General features: G+C 33.9%; 3 protein-coding genes across 3 annotated transcripts in view; 2 read left to right on the forward strand and 1 right to left on the reverse strand.

The window, feature by feature from the left end:
- The first annotated feature begins 329 nt into the window (after nucleotides 1-329).
- LOC128224266 (uncharacterized) overlaps nucleotides 330-22756 on the forward strand; it is a 77765-nt gene continuing 55338 nt past the window's right edge. The window contains exon 1 of the mRNA XM_052934070.1: nucleotides 330-379. The gene's annotated coding sequence lies outside the window, so the exon portion shown is untranslated. The remainder of the gene's footprint in view (nucleotides 380-22756) is intronic.
- On the forward strand, nucleotides 1686-3503 carry LOC128224265 (uncharacterized). Its single transcript, XM_052934069.1, has 2 exons — nucleotides 1686-1786; nucleotides 2045-3503. Exons 1-2 carry the CDS (start codon nucleotides 1686-1688, stop codon nucleotides 3465-3467), a joined length of 1524 nt encoding a protein of 507 aa, XP_052790029.1. The 3' UTR covers nucleotides 3468-3503.
- On the reverse strand, nucleotides 4330-6649 carry LOC128223234 (uncharacterized). Its single transcript, XM_052932526.1, has 2 exons — nucleotides 6300-6649; nucleotides 4330-5853 (listed from the first exon to the last, which is right to left on the reverse strand). Exons 1-2 carry the CDS (start codon nucleotides 6499-6501, stop codon nucleotides 4619-4621), a joined length of 1437 nt encoding a protein of 478 aa, XP_052788486.1. The 5' UTR covers nucleotides 6502-6649; the 3' UTR covers nucleotides 4330-4618.

Raw genomic sequence — 22756 nt, forward strand, 5'->3', positions numbered from 1 at the left:
TTTTTCAACTTATATAAGAACCACGGCAAGTTAAACTCTAAAAACAATTGTATCGCTTTACCATAAAAAGTATATTTACCATAAAAACATTATTTTTGTACAAAAAGTGTCTCATGATTTCTTTGCATGGCTGTATAATTATTGTATTCGGTTGGTCGATTGATAAAGATAACATTGAAATCACCCACAGTCGGTACACATGTTTTTCTGTCTATCTGGCGGTTACAATCAATACATGTTTAAATCTTATCTTGTAAAAATGATTCATAAATACATTTGCAAGCCCACAGTTAAACCAGAAGTGTTGTAAAACAAAAGGTGGATGTTATCAGTCAGAAACCGCGATTGATGTGGACACAAGAACAAGTGATAAAAACAGGTATGGAGTTTATTAGTTTGTCCTTAAACAATGAAAGCGTTAAAACACGTGTCCAGTAAGTATTTTGCATTATTTAATTAAGTTGCTTTAGAACTATGGCTGTTCTGTTTATATACGCAAATGTACCTTTTCAGTGATTATCCTTCCTGAAATGAATACGTTAATCAGTCTATAATTATTATTTGATAGCACATTGGTTTAACGGTAAGAATTACAAATTTCGAAAGACTAAACGCGTACATTATTCAGCCGAACTGCGTTTACATCCCTGATAAAAAGATTAATCATGCAATGAATTCCTTATATCTATTTATTTTAGATTTGTGGAAACATACCTAATTTGATTTAAGAAATTATTAAAAAGAATAATTTCGCACCCATTCTGTAAATAGAATGACCCAACCGTAATCGGAAACAGTTGATCAATTTTAAAAACAACGCGGGACAAAATGACCGCTTCTTAGTTGATTTTAAACATATAATTGAAACGATAATAACAACAATATATTTACAAAACCGCTAATTTAAGCAGTTCAACATGTTGATCTATTTTTTGTGGCTTGTTGACACAATGTAAACAATAAAAATATGAACACATTTCAATTTTCAAGTTTATTAATACGCGATCATTCGCGGTCTAGAAATATCCGAAGATGTTGCGTTGTATTAGTGCCACCATTTGTATTTATACTGTAAATTACAGCTTATTTGTCATACTTTATTTAAAGGTACAGTGTTCAAGTGACCATTCTTACTCAATTTTATTTCTGCAATGCATGTAATGTGGGAAATGACATTTCTTTGTCAGTTTGTGGAATTCGGCTCTTCATCAGCACATTTGTTTGTTGTTGTTTTTGAAAAAAAAATGTCAACTGACACTCGTCATCATACAGTCTTTTTATGTTATTTTGGAGATAATTCAGTCATCACGAAAACGACTATCTTAGACACACATTTCTTAAATTTGTTGAAAAATATAAAGTTTTATGTTACAATTGTGTGCTGCAGCAAATACAACAAAGGCTATAAGGGAAAATGTTCCATAAGTTCGTTTTTAATAAAGGCCATTGTGAACTTTTTGTTGTTCCCACCTTGTGTTTCACAGTCTCATTTATCATACCCAAACATCTATAAATATGTCTCTGTAGAATGGGGGACTTTAGTCGGTTATCTGCCCTTGTCAAACAGGTGCTCGTTTGGTGGCGCTGTTGTCGAATAGGTCCCTAGTTTACTTCCGTATTACAGATCGATAACAGTGGTGATAAAATTCCGATAAAAATTGTAAATATTCAATTGATATCGCAACATGGCTTCAAATTTTTGCACCTTATCATTAGGCCAGCTTAAAACGGAGCTAAGGCGACGCAATGCAAAGTTGACTGGACGGAAGAAGGAATTAATCGAAAGGTAAACTTGTCAAAATGTAGCCCGAGGACAACTAGTTGTTAAATCGATATCTTGATAATTTAAGTTGTTTAACAAATGATTTTATCATTTTAGTAATGTTAATAAAGCTTTGAAATGTGAACACTTTTGTGTTTTTATTGCAATGACTTTTAGCGGATTATATGCTCGTGTTTACATGTATTTTACGACAGAATACAGTGGGTGGGGAAATTTTTAACACAATATATGGTATCACAAGTTAATTTCGTATCTTTCCAGACTGGAGGCATATGACAGAAACCAGAATTTCAACAGGGAAGAAGATCTTCTACCAGAATTCAACATGAGCCTGCCCAAGACTAGTGGATACAGAGATGTAAATTCAGATGCTAAAATGGCACCAATAACAATGGAGAAGGCCATCGAATACATGAACCAGTACCGGGTGGAGTTTGATGCGAAGGTAAAAGACCTGTACGACGACAAGTTTCTTCTATACATGCGACTGTTTTCGGCACCATCTCTGGACTTTGTTCGTGGGGCATGTAAAGCAGAAATGAGGAAGAAGGTTAATTATGTTGTAGACATTTCTTTACACAAGAATGGATATATTCATGAAGCACAGTGTGAATGTGGTGCAGGAGAAGGTCCATTTGGACATTGCAAACATATTAGAACTATGATATATGCATGTTGTAAATTTGTTAAAGATGGAGAATTTAAAGTTGAGACAACATGCACAGAAAAATTGCAGTCATTTCACAAAGCAAAAAAGCATACTGGTTCCCCCCTTAAGGCTCGAGATTTAAACTTGGGCGGTGCAGATATTTGTGACATTAAAGATTTTGACCCTCGGCCACAAAAATTCCGTAAAGTTGATGGATATCAAGACTATTTTCACAATATTTGTATGAATTTTAGGGGTATATCAAAGACACCAATTTTTCAGACATTCAGCCCAGCCAATATTCGTGCAATTTCCAATGACCATGATTATTTTGAAGTATCTCATGAAGACAATTTCCTGGAACAATGTAAAATAACCAAACTAAGTGACAAGGACAGGGATGATATTGAAATGTATACTAGGGGACAAAACAAGAACGACCGATGGTTTGAAGAACGAGAGAAAAGAATTCAGTCATCTAATTTTCACCGTGTGTGTACCGCAACAGAAAGAACCGACTTACATGACTTGGCAAAGTCCTTTGTTCGGGGAAAAGGATTAAAACCTACAGAAGCAATGCGCCATGGAATTCAGTATGAAAAGGACGCCATCCATCAATATGAAAGCAAAAATAATGTCAAAGTAAAACCATGTGGGATATTTGTATCAAAAAACCTTCCGTTTTTAGGTGCATCACCCGATGGCATTGTAGATGAAAACCTACTTATTGAAGTTAAGTGCCCCTTCAGTGCTAAACACAAAAAGATATCACCAGTCACTGTGCCATACTTGAAGGAGACAAATGGAAATATGACTTTGAGTACTAAGCATCCATATTATTTTCAAATTCAGGGTCAGCTGTTCTGTGCAGAAAGACAATTTTGTGACTTGGTAATATACACCTTGAGTGATATTTTGTTCACTAGAATTCATCGGAATGAGAACTTTATTGCACACATGATATGCAAGCTTGACCAGTTCAATACTTCACATTTCAGAGCCGCAATTCTTGAAAAGTACTTTTATAAAACTTAAGTGTTTTGAACTGTTTTATAACAACTTAAAGCTGCACCCTCACAGATTGACTGTTTTGAAATATATTTATTTCTTTTATCTTAGAATAAGTCTTATAAGATAGTTCACAATAGAATGTATCTCTATCTCATTTATTTGGAATCTGTTAGAATAAATTTCAGTTTTTTAAAGTTTTAGTTTGAGAGTGCAGCTTTAACTCTGACTTTGTTGATTGAAAACTATTTGTGAACAATGTATCATTGTGAAACACTTGTTTCCATTTATTAGCTGTATATATGTATAAGGTCTTAGTTGAATGTAAAATAAAAATGGTTTAATGTTTTATTTGTATTATTTTTCATCTGGTTTATCAAATAGAAAGGACTGGTGTCTTTATACAGTAACACGTGAAAGGTAGCAGATGGGTCGAGTATAAAGATGATAAGAGTATTATGCTTCGACTGGTGTTTGATGTAAATAAATGAAAATCAATGTTACATATAAATCCCAAATTTTATTATCACTGTAGTGCACACCTGCCACAGATTGTTTAAATACTTTGACCTCATGTCATATCCAATGATTTTTAAAAAAACTTCGGCTTCAACATAAGAATACATAAGAAGCATAAGCTTTGATGAGCTTTTGAGCGACAAACGGATTCATGTTTGCTTTAATGAATACCATGCACAAGACACACGTGATTAAGAACCATTTATCGTGTGAAAACCAGTACTATTATCAGCGGAGTCGATATTCTCACCTGACGGCCAATATGCTGTCATTTTAAATTTAATTTTAGTACACCTAATACCAGGGACATGTGACTGTGTCTATTTTATAAAACCTTGTTGGCATAAGTAACACATTAAAGAAAACATCAGCATATTTAAATATTTATTTACAAAAAAACACAACATAAACAGTAAATGTTAAAGCAGCACTCTTACTCCCAAATAAGATTAATAGACCAAAAAGGTTGAATAAATGTTGAAAACTATGGTTCTTTTGAAGGATCTTTTGATCTTGGTATCACTTATTAATACTTTTTATAAATGCATTATATAATAAGAAGTTAAAGCTTTATCACTCATTTTTTGTTATACATGTGTAAGTTCTGATTTTGAATGAGAGTGTTGCTTTAATATAAAGGTGAAAATATTCTTGTAAGTTCAGGCATATGAGGGCACAATGCCATTTCTAAAATTACACAGCATAAAACACACAAAAATTATTTCAGATGAGAGTTTGGTTTCTGTTGCTATCATTGGCTCTGTCAGTATCTTGTATGTTTTCGCCAGTCCAATAATCCTCTCTACATGCACCCGTTTACTTGCAATTTTCCGATCTCTTATCACAGTTTCATTGGACATTCTATTTTTTTTCTTAAAGAATGTTGGAATGTTAATAAATACATCATGCGGCGCAAAAATGTCCTGTACATTAAAACCTTTGTCGGCCATAATACTGTCTTTTTTATCGCACATCTTAGCTAATGAGCTACGCTCCACAATCTGCCTGTCACTTGTTGAGCCTCCGTATGAAGGTGACACATATGAAACCAAACCCCCTGGTGAAGTTCCTATCAGTACTTTGACAGTGTTCCTGTTTTTATATGTTGAAAAAGTGGCTTGCTGGGCGGTTGGGTTTTTAGGTTTTTTAATTGGACATTCTGTTCCATCTACTATAACACGTGTGTTTGGGTAGTTTCTTTTGAAACTGCTTGGAGCAAAGTGCTTAACAAGTTCTTGGCTCGGCCAGATGTTGAGTTCCCTCCACTGTTTCTCCATGAAGAGAACCCATGTAATGAATATGTTTGAAATTACACTTTCAGCAACACTGAACATTCTAGACAGTTCAAAGCTTGTTGTGTGTCGCCTAAGTTTCATTAACACAATTAAAAATTGGTCAGGCACAGTCACACTAATAACAGAGTGATATATATAGTTCAGATGATATGCTGCTGGTCCAAGTGTACTCAAAACAAACATAAATTTCAAATAATTTTCAAGTCCAGTATAAAAATGAACTGCTGCTGAATCATGTTCAAAGTTATAAATAGAAAATGCTGGTTGTTTTGGTGTCTGAACCACAGCATCTACATATGAAGGTATCCCTTGCACATCAGTTTCAACTTCAGATACAGTTTCAGTGTCCATTGGAATTACTTCCTCAACTGCCCCAACATCCAAATAATCTGAAACAATTTCTAACTTCTGAGCAATAAACTCTGGCTGTGGCTCTTCACTGATATTCGAAATGTCGTGGAATAGCTTCCTCTTTCTAGCATCTCGAGAGAGACATCTGTCCTTGCGTGCCCTCTTCTTCTGCAATGTGTCTTGGCATGTCCAAGAAAACACACTTGGAACGGCGGTTTTTCGGAGAGCCTTTTTCTGTCGTTCGACCCCTGAAATGTAAAAAAGAAATAGAAATATTAAATATCAAAATCATAACCACCATTTATGATAAAAAATAGGTATGGTTTCTAAGTAAGTCTTGCACAGGTGGGGTTTGGGTGGGGGTTTTGCACAAGTTTATTGTTTTACCCCCCCCCCCCCCCCCCCCACCCACATTACAGGAGGATAAAAGGGGAAATGAGAAAACAGGGAGAGGGGGTTGCAGAGTCACTACATAATCTGACAAAATTCTGGTATGCGGAAAATAACTGAGAGCCATTAAGAACAGATTCGAAAGATACACATACGGACTGCACTGTACATTTACTGATTTAGTTCCTTGACATGTATATTGTATATATGGTCAGTGCGCAAATTAGGGCTGCTATTTTTTATTTGCATTGAAATCTTTTATATTTATAATGAATTAAAACATATACAAACGCATTATTCTCACCAGAATACGTCTCAGAGTGGTAATCATCTCCCGTGAAATGATTCTCACAGATATACGAGTACTTCGTAGGTGACCACATTTCGAACTTCGATTTTCCCCTTTTAATTGCGTGCACCCATGCATCTCGTCGGGCTTTGTCCTTCGGAAACTTATGACGTCCTTTTCGTGAACAAAATGGTACAACACAAGTTGTTTCAGGCATGATTAATCACTTTCAATGTATAACTGTCAAACGCTTGGGTAAACAACAATGGCGTGGATGAATTGATAAGATCCGAGGATACCCGGATAAAGGACCTACTCGACAGCAGCGCCACCTATAGTGGGATTTGGGGCAGATAACCCGCTAAAGTCGCTAATTGTCTGATATTGTATTTGTGTTTTGATATAACGGGTTGTGGCTTAAGTGAATGCATTTAGTACCTTTCCATTGTGCTTCTAAACATTCTTGAACTTAGCCAACATTCAGATAAATGCACCGTCATTCATACCAACCGCAGGCTTCTTATTGGACATCTTCCTTGACAACATTGTACAACATAATTACGTCAACTGTTACCGATATTGATTTATCATTTAGACATTATAACCAAATATTACTTTTGTTTGCCAACTGGGCCCATGATTACGAACATAAATAAAACTGATTTCCGACTTAAGACTCGAGACTGCATATACTGAAGTAATACCTATTTTTTCTAGCGTGAACAATGAAATGTTAGTCATGAACAGGAATTTTACCGATCATGTGCACAGTAAATGTGACAAAAATTTAATGTTTATGTTTTTTCATTTAAAGACTTTGCTATTAATGGTCTGAGTGATACTAGATTTCATTCACCTTGCAAATCTATTGCATATTTTAAATTGAACTCTTATCAGCTAGCGTTAATGCATCTCTTCACATTAATGTCAGAATTGGTTAATAAATATGCTTACTCAAACAATCCCGTCTTTCTGCTATCTCTGAGATGTTTTTTATACTTTATACAAGGAAGTGCCTATACATGTTTTTTAAGTATCAACATATTAACCAAAAGCCTTTTTGAGTAGCGGGGTCGTCATTCTAAAGAATGTTCTTGTCAATGAAAAAGTAAGTCGCATGTATTTCTAATTAATCAGTGAAATTACATTGATAACACTTACCTTAGCTTCAAACGCAGTAAAGTCGAAGTTAAACTCATAAATATCATTTTTCTGATATCATCGTCGACCAATCAATATCTCGTTACATTTAGTGCGGCAAACTATCGTCATCGTCGCCACAATACAATTCCAACGGATTGTAGATGAAAACACTGGGCATTAACCAATTTATTTAAAAAAGGCCTAATGAAACAAAAAATCATGAGTATTGTAGTTTATAAATATAAACTAGCTACTCGGTATATATCTTTAATAGTTTAGATAAAGTTAAAGTGGACAAACCTGCTAATGTTAGAATTTTGTATACAACTGCAAAATATTGCGTGTTACAAGTGGAGATAAATATCTGTGCTAAAGACATAAGACCAGTTCATGCTTTGAAAAATACGACAATCTTACATGCATGAACTGCACAGCAGGATACTCAGATAGAAGGGATCAAGGCAATTAGATATAGATCAATAAACAGAGGTTGTGAACTGTACACAGATTGGGGGGGGGGGGTCACTTATAGAATGATTAAACTAGGCCTTTAATGGCCCTGAGCAAATAAACACATACACAGGAAATTGGCACCTACTGTGACACCAGTGTAATTAGCAGGAGATGCACAGCAGGGGATTATCATGCCAAATATTCCTTAAACTAGGCCTTTAAAGTATAACCTGCTAACATGACACAAAAGGGCAAATTGGCCCTTTATCGCTCGTCTGATTGGACAAAGGGTTCTAAATCTAATGATTGGACAACAAAGTGGACGCCGCCAATGTCTCTGCCCAAAAATCCGGCTAATGATTTCCGAAATTTAAAGAAGATTTTTGAAGATTTCTATAAAGACGTATAGTGGTGGCTAGCCCCGCCCATGGCAACTTTGTTGTGTTTTTTAATTAACATGGGATGAAGGAATTTGACAGAGGGTCACCTTTGGAATATTTTTGTGAAATTATTTTGAAATCGGGCCAAGAGTTTCTGATGAGAAGATTTTCAAAGTTTTCGTTTTTGACATAAAGTGAAAAGTAGCCCGCCATGTTTATATGAATCACCATGGGGTGAAGGAATTTGATTGAAGGAACATTTCTGTGTAATATTTTAAAATCGGGATAGCGGATTCTGAGAAAAAGATTTTCAAAGTGTTGGTTAAATGCTTATGATACAGGGTCACCTAAGGAACATTTTTGTGATTAAAATATTCAGCTCGAAAACCACGACCGATTATGGTTAAGTTCTATTATTATACAGATATAAATATTGAGGAATTATACAAAAATATGCAGAAAAGGACGATATCAAGGATATCGGACACAGAGCGGGCATACAACCACCTAAACAAATCAGGGAGGCAAGGAAAACATTATGCAAGGTTAAGAAAAAAGACGAAAGGAAAGTAAAACGGAAAGAACTTCAAATGGTGAGGACTACAACAGACCGGTTCCTTTGAAAGACGTTCGCGCACGCCGGGGGATATCAGCCGATATGAAAAACACCGGCGATTACACATTTAGGGGTAGGGGTATGGGGTCATATTCAAATTATGTCAGTAAATATATTTGGACTTGGTAAAATGTGTTTTGACACGTACGTTTTGGCCTCAGCATGTGATGACTTCATACTGATTTTAACAGGGACATGACTTTCAAAAAAACACAAGATTATTATAGACATTAGGAATTTGTACCATGAACATTTATTCCGTACTTAATTTATAAGTACAAAATGTTCGATACAGCGGATGAAACTATAGCTAAAATAAGAAATAAGCTAAACACTATTCAAAAACAAACTGGTTTGCTGTGGGTTAAACTGTGTAATAGTTTAAATGTGTTTTTGCCACCAAGTAATTCATATGTTTTAAAACAATTAAATATAGACTGTTTCGATTCTATTCATAAATGTTAAACAATAGCAAAGTAGCGGATAAGCTACATTATGTGAGAATGCATTAGTAATATAACATCAATACGTCAGTAACATTTAAGGGAAGTATACGACAACGATGGGTACTCGCGCAGTGGGTTTTTGCAGCTACTTTGTGCATTGTTGTGGTTGTTGACACTTTTAGACCAGGGGCATACAGAAGAAATTGAAAATACATTAATATGGCATTTCCCAAAGCTCAATAAATCAGGCTAAGTTATCAGTGGAAACACATTGATGTAGTTTCGCACAGTCATTTTCATCAATTACAAACAATAATCAATCAGTAAAAGTCTTTAGATTGCTTTATTTAAACTATGTCAGGATAAGTGTCTCATTTACTTTAAATGTAAAACTCATTGAAAGGTAACACATATCCGGTTTCAATAACAAGGCAAAACTGTTTTAGTAGATGTTAAACGTACGTCGTGTCATTAAACTATCGAGCCTTGGGACTGCAATTTAATACGCCTTTGTGTAAGAAACAAATGCAATGAAATTCTAACCAAATCAATCTGATTTTATCCCCCTGATGTGTTTGTCAGTTCAAAATAGTTATAATGTTTCCCGCAATAATGTATTAACTCGTATAAAGTAACAGCTATTTGATACAGGTTTCCTCCTTGTTTTAACACATTTGTAAATTATGAGTACTAGTGCCTGTTTTTATTTGAATACACATAACTTCCTCTTTGGAACTCCGGCATTTGAGGCACTTGCATAATGCATGCAAGTTAAGGGACGTTACTGAATTTTTTTTCACTATGTATGTCTTGTTTTCTTCCCTAATGTCTTTAAGACTTGTATTAATTTGCTACTTTACAAATAATATGATTGTCTCACGTGACAAGTTTTAATTTTAAATCAAAGTTAACACTGATGTTGCAACAAGTCTTGCAATAAGTTCCATACCTTAACCAACTATATGTGGTCATGTGTGTATATAACATGGTGTGTATGGCAATAAAGTTGACTTTATATCTGCCACTGTGTTTTCCTCTCTACATATGATTAATTTTAACGTATCAAAGTAAATTTAAGTTCAACAATGATAAGTTAATATCAGCCATAAAAGTTATTTTGCTATTGTTGTTTTTAATTAAAAAAATACAGTTTTGATGCCATATAAAATATAGTGAGCCAAGGTATAATTATGATTAATATCAACAACGTTCTTTTATTCTTCTTCAAAGAGTCAATATATATTACCTCACCTATTATTGAAGTGCAATACGTTACAGTGCATTATGTATTATTATACAAAGGGAGACAAATACAAAATCTTGGAATGTGTTTTTTTAGTAACTAGACATAATGCCCTAAAGAGTTGTGTTTTATTTTGAGTAAACAGTACAAAACATTAAATATGAATAAATATGCTTTAAATATGAAGAGGCACTTCAATATATTGCGATGCAATAAGGTGTAAGTAAGCGATATTTTGTTTCGTAATTGATGTCTTTAGTGCCGACTCATTGCTGTCTACGTTTTCGCGTTTGATGTCCATTAAACAGAGCATTGAAGTAGCTTGAGGAATAGACTTGGGGAATAGTAAAGTGGTTAATGGGACTGATTAGATCATCTTTGAAGAGGTTGATTGTGAGATGCATGTGACATGCACTTACAATCTGTGCTATGCAGATAGAGGACTGTATGACGATAGCATAGTTGCAAGTTCGAACGAGTCTCAGTAGATGATGTATAGATGATTTACAAGTCAATACATGTTGCAAGAACTTCACCCATACTGAAGTATTGTTTTCTTACTACTTACAACATCGCATGACATATTGTAAGTGTATATCACTTATTGTTTGCAAAATTCACAGACCAATCATCTTTACATCTTTATTTCTAGGCCTTTTTAAACCATTTCATATTGGCTGTTCCTATGAAAGGATCCATTTTACCCCCAGGGAATCATGTTTTAGGTGTGATATATGCAATATGTTTATTAAAAAATGAGCAATGAAAAAGCGCATTCCGATTGGTTTACTTGGCGTTAACGTGATCTCATGATAGTTATGATAGATTTGGGGGGTATACTAATAAACTCGACGTTTGACTTAAACTGTTAATAAACGTTTTCAGATGCAAATGTTGATCATACTTAAAGTAGACATAAGCACATGATTGCGCATCTTTAATACTTGGGTTGTGATGATTTTTGTTTCCATTTAATGCTTGAACATAAATTAGAAATGCTATCCAAACACACAAATATGCACGCATACATGTATTGTAGTTATAAAGTGTACGACATGTTTCATCTTGAAATATAAATACATGCCTTTGTGTTGTTGTTGTTTTGTTAAACCTCATTACATGTGATTATAAAAGAACATAATATGGTTTGTTTAACTCATGTTTCATTCATTTGAGTTAATTGTAACAATTTATTGTGCTCCAAATTAACACATGAACTTTTGTGGTATTTAAACTATTTTGTTTTGAATTAATTAGTTATTTCAATGGTCCTAATCTAATATAATGATCAAGATACGATAATACACATTATTCAATTATATTACTGAATTACAAACACTTATTTAACAAACAGCAAATATACTACAATCTAAGACCTTACAAAAGAGTTGTGTATAATATTACCAATGCATTTCATGTCATTAAATATAATGTTCATCTATAAGTAGAACCTCATTAAAAAAAAGAACATACATATGTGTGTACTTTTTTTACGCGAAAACTCCCGTTGCAGCGTTTCGTTATAATCCATGGACATATTCACCAGATTTTTGCAAGTAACAAATTTCTAATACGAGAACAATTAATTAATGTCACAGCACAAAAAAACAACAACAAAAAAGTGATTACTTTACGAGTATACAGTAATTTTCTGACGATCATTATATGCAGAATTGAGTGAAGTTCGTGAGTCAATCGCTATTTCTATCGATGACGCGAAATCATTCGTATTCTTCTTTGTATTGGCGAACTGCTCACATTTATGTTTATAAACATGGATAGTGCAACAATAAATGGACTTCGAAATGGCAAACAACTACAATGAGGACAGTGAGATATCTGTCTTCTCTGCTTCAAACTTATCCTCATGGTTCTTTGAAGAAAATGAAATCCATGTGCCTGTATATTTATATGCTTCGGGAGCGTGATTAAAGTTAGATGAGTTAATGTATTTAAAATTGACAGGTTTTACCAGGTTTTTGGGTCACGCTATTTTTATCAACGCGAGAGTAGTTCCGAGATTACACACGGTACTCGCATGATACGGAATCAGAAAACGAGAGATTATGATACGGATTGCTCAATACGGCGTGCTGTATTTTCATTGCTGGATATGGAAAAGTAATTTTATAGGCTTATTATAAATATTTAAGACATAACTTTAAAGCTTGCTTTCCATTTAAGAATTGAATATATAGAAACCTTTCGTGCTATATGTCATTTAGATACCAAGAACGGACTTTGATTTATGAACGTCACTGATGAGGATGATGATGATGATGATGATGATGATGATGATGATGATGATGATGATGATGATGATGATGATGATGATGATGATGATGATGATGCTGCTGCTGCTGCTGCTGCTGCTGCTGCTGCTGCTGCTGATGATGATGATGATGATGATGATGATGATGATGATGATGATGATGATGATGATGATGATGATGATGATGATGATATGATGATGATGATGATGATGAGGATAATGATGATGATGATGATGATGATGATGATGATGATGATGATGATGATGATGATGATGATGATGCTGCTGCTGCTGCTGCTGCTGCTGCTGCTGCTGCTGCTGCTGCTGCTGCTGCTGATGATGATGATGATGATTATGATGATGATGATGATGATGATGATGATGATGATGATGATGATGATGATGATGATAATGATATATTTGTTTCTTTTAAAGCCTATTCTCAGAATTCTTACTTGATTTGTATCTGGATATAAATGGATATTCTATTTTTATATTAATATTTTAGCTTGTAGACATTAACACATAAGATAAACAGTGGCCTGACGCAAAGGGACTGATAAAAATGTTGTAATTGTGAACTAGTTGATTGAGGACGTTTGAAATTACAATAACAAATAAATTCACTATCTTCGTGACGCCCGTGTCTTTCAGATAATGCGCTTAGTCCCGTATGTACGTATGTATTGTCTTAAAGGAAGATATGGCGTTTTAATGAATTAAATTATTGTGAAATAAGAACGCAGTATCCACAGTATTCAGAAACGAGTAATCGAAAGTGTTACTAGTGAAAAAAATATTTGGTACTAAGACCCCTTTCTAAAGAAATGAACAAACTAAGGAAATGCTACATGACCTGTGGTAGTCACACATAGTGGGACGGTAAAACGCATTCTCTACGTTATTTTCTACCATTTCAGGGGAAATTTATTTCAGACCCATGTTACACTTGATACCTTTGTCCACGGAATTGGATGCTAAAATCCACAATACGTAGTGCGGATAATGTGATCCAATTTCCGTGTGGTAACGCGCCGGTTAAAAATGTTGCAATATGTGCTTGATATCTGAGAACATCATTAATACAGCCCATTCTAGTGTCAGGTGACATATAATAGTTCTGATACTTACGAACACTGTAGCAGTTTGTCATTTTGATAACCGAACTAGTTCAGGTGGCTTTGGTTTGCCAGCATTTACCATTATACAAGTATGCGTACGATGAAGCCATTGAATAGTACAGTTTTCTCAAATATCTTTGACACTGGTGGATGTTTTATAGAAGGACTTCAAAAGATCAACTACAGACGCGATTGCAATTTCTTAAAGGCCGCCCTTTTTTGTAATTATAAAAAACATCCCTCGAAAAGCTAGTACTGTATCAAATGTAATGTCAATAACTTATTTACGAAACAATGCGATTATTTGGAATTAAAATTTTAAAACAAACTTCATATTACAAGTTGCAGCTGAAATAAGAATATGTATTCCCTGCAGTACCATAATTGATGTGACTGGGAAGGATTTCAATCATTTGTAATTGACAGACTATATCTGTTGCCAAATTCTAAGCCTGTACCTATTATTGTGTGTAAACTATGCCTATGCAGAAAAATGAATGAGCATGCGCGAACTTTTAACCTGATTATCAGGCCAATACGCTTGGTAATGCAATTATTTAAAAAATGTAAAATCATAAAAATTGCACATTAAAAACATCTACATTTTCTAAATGTGTGTACTCCGGTAAGTTTTAAAACGTTGATTTACTCAGTGTTTTCGAGTTTCATAGATAATTTCAGTAATCCGGGCTTCACATTTGAAATTGGGAAAGTTGAGTGCTACCTAATGTAATAAATGAGCATTATAACCAAGTAAATCGTTGACCTTGTGGTAAATTAGTGAACTTGATCAATCGGTATGGCTGCTCATATAAGGATATATAATAAGAAGCGTTTATAACACACTCCTACATGTATTTAATCATATAAACAACCAATTATACACAACACGATGTTTTAGAATAAGACATCTTTATTATTGTGTTGGGGTAAATTATTGCATGTCTGAAAAATGTTTATAAGAACTTCAAATGAAACTACTGTTTTAAATAATATAACACTTTATGTATATGCTAGTAGGAATATTCATACTTATATAACCGCATATACACACAGTCAAACACAACAAAACATACACATTCAAACAACAACATTCATTCGAGAAACAAACAAAGTGAGAAAATCAGGAAAAGGAATATCATAAGGCATACTAACAAATCAATTTAGTAAATTGTAAGTATATTGTATTTTGTTTATTTCATATTTAACATTGCCGGGTAGCTCTGTCGAGCCTCTGCTTAGTTTATATCAACTTAAGTTCGTTTACAACAAACATTTTGCAAAACATCATCTGCTTACATCAACAAACATTTTGCAAAACATCATCTGCTTACATCAACAAACATTTTGCAAAAAATATCATTTGCTTACATCAACACCATTAACTTTGCTTTTATTGATCATTAAAAACAACAATATCAATTATTTCAGAAGAAGATGAATTGGTAGACGAAGCTAATAATTAAGAGACAATATATGGATGAGTAATGACATCTCATATATATACTTAACAAAAAGGCAGGTATCCGGGTGAAATACAAAAAGTGTTACCAACATACTAAGAGGGAACGAAAATGTGCAAGTGTATGCATGCATTTTATTGCATGTTTTGGTATAATGGAGCTTAGTTAGAGGAGTAAGCAAACACGGAATATAATGTAACTTACGTTCCATATTTGTTTTTTGAAAATATCATATTTATGAAAGTGGTGCCAACTGAACATGAATAAGCAATTATGCTATCAAAATGAATCATTGAAATTCATCGATAACAGTAGTGGAAGAAAACGAGGCAATTGGTCCTTGGTAAGATGAGTTACGCGCATCAACACGCCAACTTAAAATGATTTCATAAACATTTAAGTGCATTTAAATTCATGATCTTTCAAAAAGCAAAAGCAAACAGATATGAAGTTATAATTCACACTGACAGACTTTGTATGAATATGGTTATCAATTACAAAGTATTCCCGTCAAAACGCAACATAATACCTGAGTATCTGGTGAAATAGATAACAGAGCATAAATGTGAACAAACCATGATCAGGCGATACCGTGCATTGCCTTTTATTGTTTGATATAACTATTGGCTAATTTCGAATCTCAGTTTCGAGGTGTCAGTGAAGAATACTGTACTGGATAACGCTATTTGTATTGTATTAATTAAATATTCTTTATGGTTTTTTTTTAAATATCTGTCAGAGAAGCGATAGAAGTAAATAATAAACTCCAATGATGCTTCGAATATTGACCCTGATTCAAAATGTTGAAGGGCTTGACTGCTGTTTTTTCAGTCAGTAGAAATGATAAATAATAAGATGTAACAATCCGATCAATACGCTAAACGTATTGAACAAATACACCATATAGCGCATTCTTATTCAATACGCATTAATTTGAATACAATCTTATTCTTTATCGTCCTTGGACAGGGACTATCTTAGAAAAATAGTAAATTGAAGAGCTTGTTTCGCGATAAGTTTTGAAATTAAAAACGTGCAATATATTGATCACGACTTTAAATTCAAATATTGCACTAAACGCCTAAAACATTATGAATAAAATTGATGTGAATGCAAGGTGTAAACACTGGTTTGCTAAAGGTATTAAAATTGATTTAAAGTAGAGAGACAAACGTTATTAAAAATAAAGACAAACATTGAAAGGCGTGAGAAAGAAACGATTGACTGTCAACTTAGTTATTTATTCGGGAATGTTTATGCTAACGCATATGAAACTAACATAATAAATCTTCTTATCAACACGTCATTTCTTCCTGAATAATAACTATTTATCAGCCATGTGTCAGCATGGATAATTTACGGGTAGCAAAATCTTTGTTGAATTATATCTTGTCTACACTATCAAAGTTTCATTTTGCATTTATTTATTCGCACTAAGTAAAGCATAACCTTACGTAAAAGAAATGTAGATACATGTTTGTTTGAACTTTTGTTTACAAGTTTATCTTATGCGTGAAATGTTACCCGAAGCCTTAGATTATACTTTTATTTCAAATTAAAATATACTCCAGCGCTTTCTGTTTTCAATGATGTTCCAAACATTTCATTTACATACTGCTTAGAAAATTCCTTAGTTTGAAAGTAATCTAGGGATAAATACTGAGTTAAATCTAGATATTTGGAATACTTTTATTTATGTCTGGTTTGGCTATTTAAATTTTCAAGGAAGACATCAGCTACTATTTTGTATAATACCTTGTACCCGTCCAAGTTGTTAATAGCTGTTATAATTCAGACTTAAGTTAAAGTAACTACTCTTTAACCAGAGTGTTTGTATTAATGCAGAGCGAGCGTATAGAGCGAGTGTAAATTGAGTTTACATTTGACAGATAATAATAAATAAAACATGTTCATGAATAGTATAATCAAGTAGATTCAAAATCAATGCATTATACAATTTCAATGTTCCCTAGCCATGCGCACAACAAAGCATCAAATGAAAATAAAACATGTAGAGAAAACCGAGACATACCATAACAAAGCTTTAGGCCAAAAAATGCACTCTAGTTTCTCAGGCAACGCTATATTTGTTGTTTTTTTCACCGGCTTCAGTTTTTCAGATTACATTTTTGTTTACAATTCGTTTAATTGTTCACTCTATATCAACCGAATTTTAGTGTTACGTCAAAAACAGTCCTAATTATTAAAACGCATTATTTTACTGTATTTATAAGCGTCACCACGTTGAAAACCAAAGAGAAAACATCGTGAGTTGAAAAACAGAAAGAAATGTCAACTTTTAAGCGTCTAAATACAGTGTGAAGCCAAAGTGATAATGCCACGGACAATTCGGAGTAATTAATCGACGTATTTTGATTTTCGTGCATTATTGCCTAGATTTAAACATTGCGTTACTGATGATTTAAGATTAACAGAGGCAAACATAAGTTAGTCTAAAATAGAAGCCTTTGATAATGTCAAACTTGATGTTAAAGTTCACAAAGCTGTTGCATTTTTGGAAGGTTCATAGGTAAATCGTAATCCATGGACGATCAAACCAGTAATCAAGAAATAAAGTAATATTTTGCATTCCATTTTTTATTGTACACATGTACAGAACAGAACACACATTTCATTAAAGCTTAGTGAAATATGTCAATTTGTAAATACACCATAATGGATTAACAAACTGTTGTGTAGCATAAAGGTCAAAAGAAGTAAAACAACTAATAAAGCTGTATATGAAGCGAAATCAAATGTTAACACTCATTCACAAATTTAAATGCACGGTAGATACTACATAAATATTGAATGAACATGATAAATAAATAAATTGTGTAGATGCCCTGTTTCTATATCATCTAGTTTAATTCAAAAAAAGATAAAACAAATAACTAGGCAGGTAAAAAACTTCGCTTTCTACCCATTTTTTAAAAGATGACAGAGAAACTAAAGTGTACTGCTCTGTGGTCTTACAGACAGTGGACACAAACAAGCATAACAGACACTCAGCAGACGATCGACACATGTATCATACACCTAACAGACATTCAACGAAAGATAGTAAATGGCAGTCTCTAAGATGATTTGTCTCTTTTTTCCTATGCGTGTTTGTCATGCTTTGAAATGTGACTTCTCCGTCTTCCACTTAATGGTGTTTAGGTCTGGTTATGTTTCTATTCTTTTTTCCGCAGATTTTCTATAAGGCCTTGTGATAAATTGTGGTCGTCTACCGTCAAGTGTATATTAGGCCTTGTTTAAAAACATAGGTTACATTATGTATTTGGGCTATCTTTGAGATTCTTATGCTATTAAAATGGAATGCTAAAATTTCAAATACATCAATTATAAAAGCTACGACACTCCTATATCAGCTGATACCTTTGAAGTTGTCATCTTATCACATTCTAGAGTCTTATGTTTTTGAAGAATGAAAGAAAACCGTGAATAAGTGCAGTTTAAATGAATGCTGACAAAATTGCTTAAGATACTGCAATATTATACCGACTAGTGAATAAGAGATGTATTGCGTGCTGACATAGATATCTTCCGTGAATAATATTATCATCATCATTATGTCTATATTCGCTCCAACACAAACTAATGGCATTTTATCAAAAACAATCAGTGTTATCAAATGACATATAAACACATCTAAATATAACCCGAGATACAAATGTGTACACGTTGTAATTAAATCATCATTTCGTAATGAATAGATGATATAACTGTTTCAAAATGTACTTCATACTGACATACATGTATACATCTATGCATATCAAAATCAAGTTAAAAAATCATATAAAAAGTCAAATTGCAAATATGACCAATATCGACAGCGCTATAGTGTAAATCTTTGTTTAACTTGAAAAACAATCTCTTTTCCAATTCTAAAAGTCAAGTCAACCATACCTTGTCAAGATCTCAGCGCAACCAGTAGTAAACAAGCTCCATTAGCATATTCATGTGTGTATCAAGTAGCCTCATTCAGCCGATAGTATCACGTTTAAACTCTAACTAGTATTTTTACCAACCTAATGTGTTCAAATAGTACTAACAAACAGCCTAATAAGCATTTCCCTCCAGTTCGAAATAGTGTTTAGAAATCAAAAACACGTGTTTCTATAAAACCACTGAATTCCTTTAACCCAATAAAGGCTTTCAAATCGTCTTTAGTAGACACAATAGGTCTCCAGCAGCGCTCTGTAGCCTAATTGTGGTCACAGTCAAGCCGACTCATTATCAAAAAAGCCCCAGACGGGTTCTAGAAAAGTCAAGCCAGAGCTCATTCGACCTCATTATGGCAAACTTAATACCAAATATCTTATTAAAAACCTTGTGACAGCTGGCTGTTTGACGGCCTCTACGGCACATGCACCTTTGACAGGCCATTGTTCACCCTTTGAATCTGCCCTGCCCCCCCCCCCCCCCCTCCCCTCAAGTTGGATCTCCAGTCATAACAGAAAACAATGGTGTTAGTTACTGGCAAAATCATCCAGGTATGAATTTTTTTTCGTATTAAATGCATTTCAAAACGCATTTACCTTCAAACATACCTCTTTATTTGATTCAAATAAATGAAATTACATCTAAATACGTACTTGTCCATATCAGATTACTCAGTCATATAGTATCACTTTACATCAATTTAGTGCTTGCATATATTATTGTATTTCTGAACAGTAAATTAACCAGGGTTATTTAACGTTTCATTCCGTTCTTTAAATGTAGGAATAAGCTCAGCTCATTTTGTCTATGTATGCAATGCGGATGTAACGTTCAGATGGAGTTGAACAAGCAAAAAACACACTAAGGCTTCATGCAAAGCAGAATGATGTGAGGCCGGGATACTTTTGCTGATAATGTACAATAATGATGTCGTTGCCAACAACTATAAATCATTCTCAACTACAAGAACTAAAATATCCTTTCTGCTACAATAGCCGCCTTATGCAGACCCTTAATTCGGGTGTCTCCATTACCTCTATCGTACACCGGCGAACTACCGCAGCAGTGTAAATGTTCGGCTTTTGATTACCGCTTTCGTACAGCGTGAGAATACCGCTTATTTTTATAATATTGTATATGTTTTGCTTAAAGCAGAGACTTAAATCTCACGATTAAAATGCGTTAGCAATTAGGTAAAACGTTTATAAATTTCAAAACAGTACACATTTCTAACACAATTAATGAAATATTGCAAACATTATATAGTATATGAAATTATATCATATAACACCCTTATTAAATCAAGTTTGCATTTCACGAATTAGTGACATATATATTATCCTTAATTAGGTTATGTTCTAGTAAAAATGTACATTTTTCCTTTTACTTAAACCCTTTTATAGACATATTTATACAATAAAATGCATTGTATCAGTTAAAATATTTACCTATAAATAAACATGATATATCGGCATAACTACGTTGTGGTCGGCTTTGGAAAAATGCATAACTCTCATTAATACACTACGGATATGATGAATATTGAACAAATGAAGAAATAACCGTAGATGTGTGTTGTACTAAATTAATTGAAGACCATCATCAGTAGGTAAACGCACATGCAAAAACGCGCAATGGTAATCCTGTGATATGTAGATTGTGGTATTTTTCATCTTCGGTATTGGCTACTTTTTAAAAATTTAAAATTCCTATAGCCGAGTTGTGTAGATAGGAATTGCTTCTTTTAACAATTTGTTACATACATAGAGGATAATTATATTCATTAATACACTCTGGTAGTTCTAGTACAGACATTTCATCTATATGTATTTCAAAATTGCCATACACGTTTAATGTTATTATCAATCTTGAAATTATACCACGTGTGGGTGCATAGATACACTTTGGCATTTTTAACTTTTATAGTAACTCGATATTAATGTATTTTGTTTTCGTCATAAAATACGCTTAGGCTAGTATTTGATATTTCTAAAACAGCAACTTTGTATTACAGTAGTAGAAAAAGGTTTTCCAAAATTATTCAAAAGTAAAATGCTTCAGAAGTGTCTGAAGGGCAACGTGGTGAATAACAAGCGATATGTCCACGGCAAACCACACAAAATAGGTACACAAAACAACGCTTTGTGTTTGTACACTGTAATTGATTTTGAGATGGACATGACTGTCTACAACACCCATGCACCTTTTTATCAATAAATAACATGCGGAATTTGATGCATGCTTTTTCCCACTTTCCTTTACTTTCCCACTTTCCTTTTTTTGTTCCCTCAAAACCATGTTCTGTTGGTTATTTATTATAGCATTAAAACATGTAATCTGGTTGCACACATGTTTAGATGATTTTCATGCAGTGTATTTAAGCTTCCCTTCCGAGGTATTTCATGCCATGTGTTCCCCTCTGCTGAGCATCCCCAGTTTGCAATCTCTTTTCGTGGACTGATTCTGCGATTGACCAATATTTCCTTCCGGTGTTAAATGCGCGACACGAATGTGTAGATTTTTTTCAAGCGCTAGGGGAACTGATGTTTTAAACTTGTTGGCAAATACAACATGATTTCGTCCTGTGATATTTTCTCTTCAGTTCTCTACAACTGTTTGAGTCAACCGTACTTCTATCTTTCGACTTAAGTACGCCTGGTAATTCCTGAGATACCCCATGATACTCGAAAAATTTAATTCCTCTTTTTGCGGGCTTGTTAGGAGCTTGAATGGTGACCGTGACATTTGATCATTGCTTCATCAACAGATATGTATCGATGCATGTTGTATTAAGTCATGCTACTTTCCCGTACAGCTTCCATAAGAGGGGTCACTGTGAATCAAATGTAACCTTGATAGCGTGCTTGTGATATTTGTCCGGTTGGTTTCTATCTATTGCAGTGATTTCCATAACAACTGTAGAGCAATTTGGTAATGGATGTTCTGTTGATATATTTGCAGTCACTATGGTTTCCATGATAACTTTATAGCGATCAGGTAATAGATTGCCGGTTGTGTTTAATAGAATGTTATAGCTTACATTTCAGCAGTTAAAAGGAGCATAACTAGGGTTCAATGACCTTCAAATGCAAATTCATTCGCCTTTAAAATGGGTTGTGTTATGTTGATTACGTATTATGTTTATACCGGAAATACCGCTGCGTAGTTGTGCATACTTCTAGATTCGAGAACGCTACCAAAGTACATTTAAGTGACTGATTATAGTTTAATTCAATCATGAAATGTTTACCTTATCGCAGTTAACATGACGCGGCCTGTCAGTTAAACTCCCCGGACTATACCCGATTGACCAATCAGCGTCCATATAAGGCGGGGCTTATCAGTTGCCAGTTGCTATCCGCCATGACCTCCGACAATTTGCACTTA

This window comes from Mya arenaria, chromosome 17, assembly GCF_026914265.1.
Source record: "Mya arenaria isolate MELC-2E11 chromosome 17, ASM2691426v1".
NCBI lineage: Eukaryota > Metazoa > Mollusca > Bivalvia > Myida > Myidae > Mya > Mya arenaria.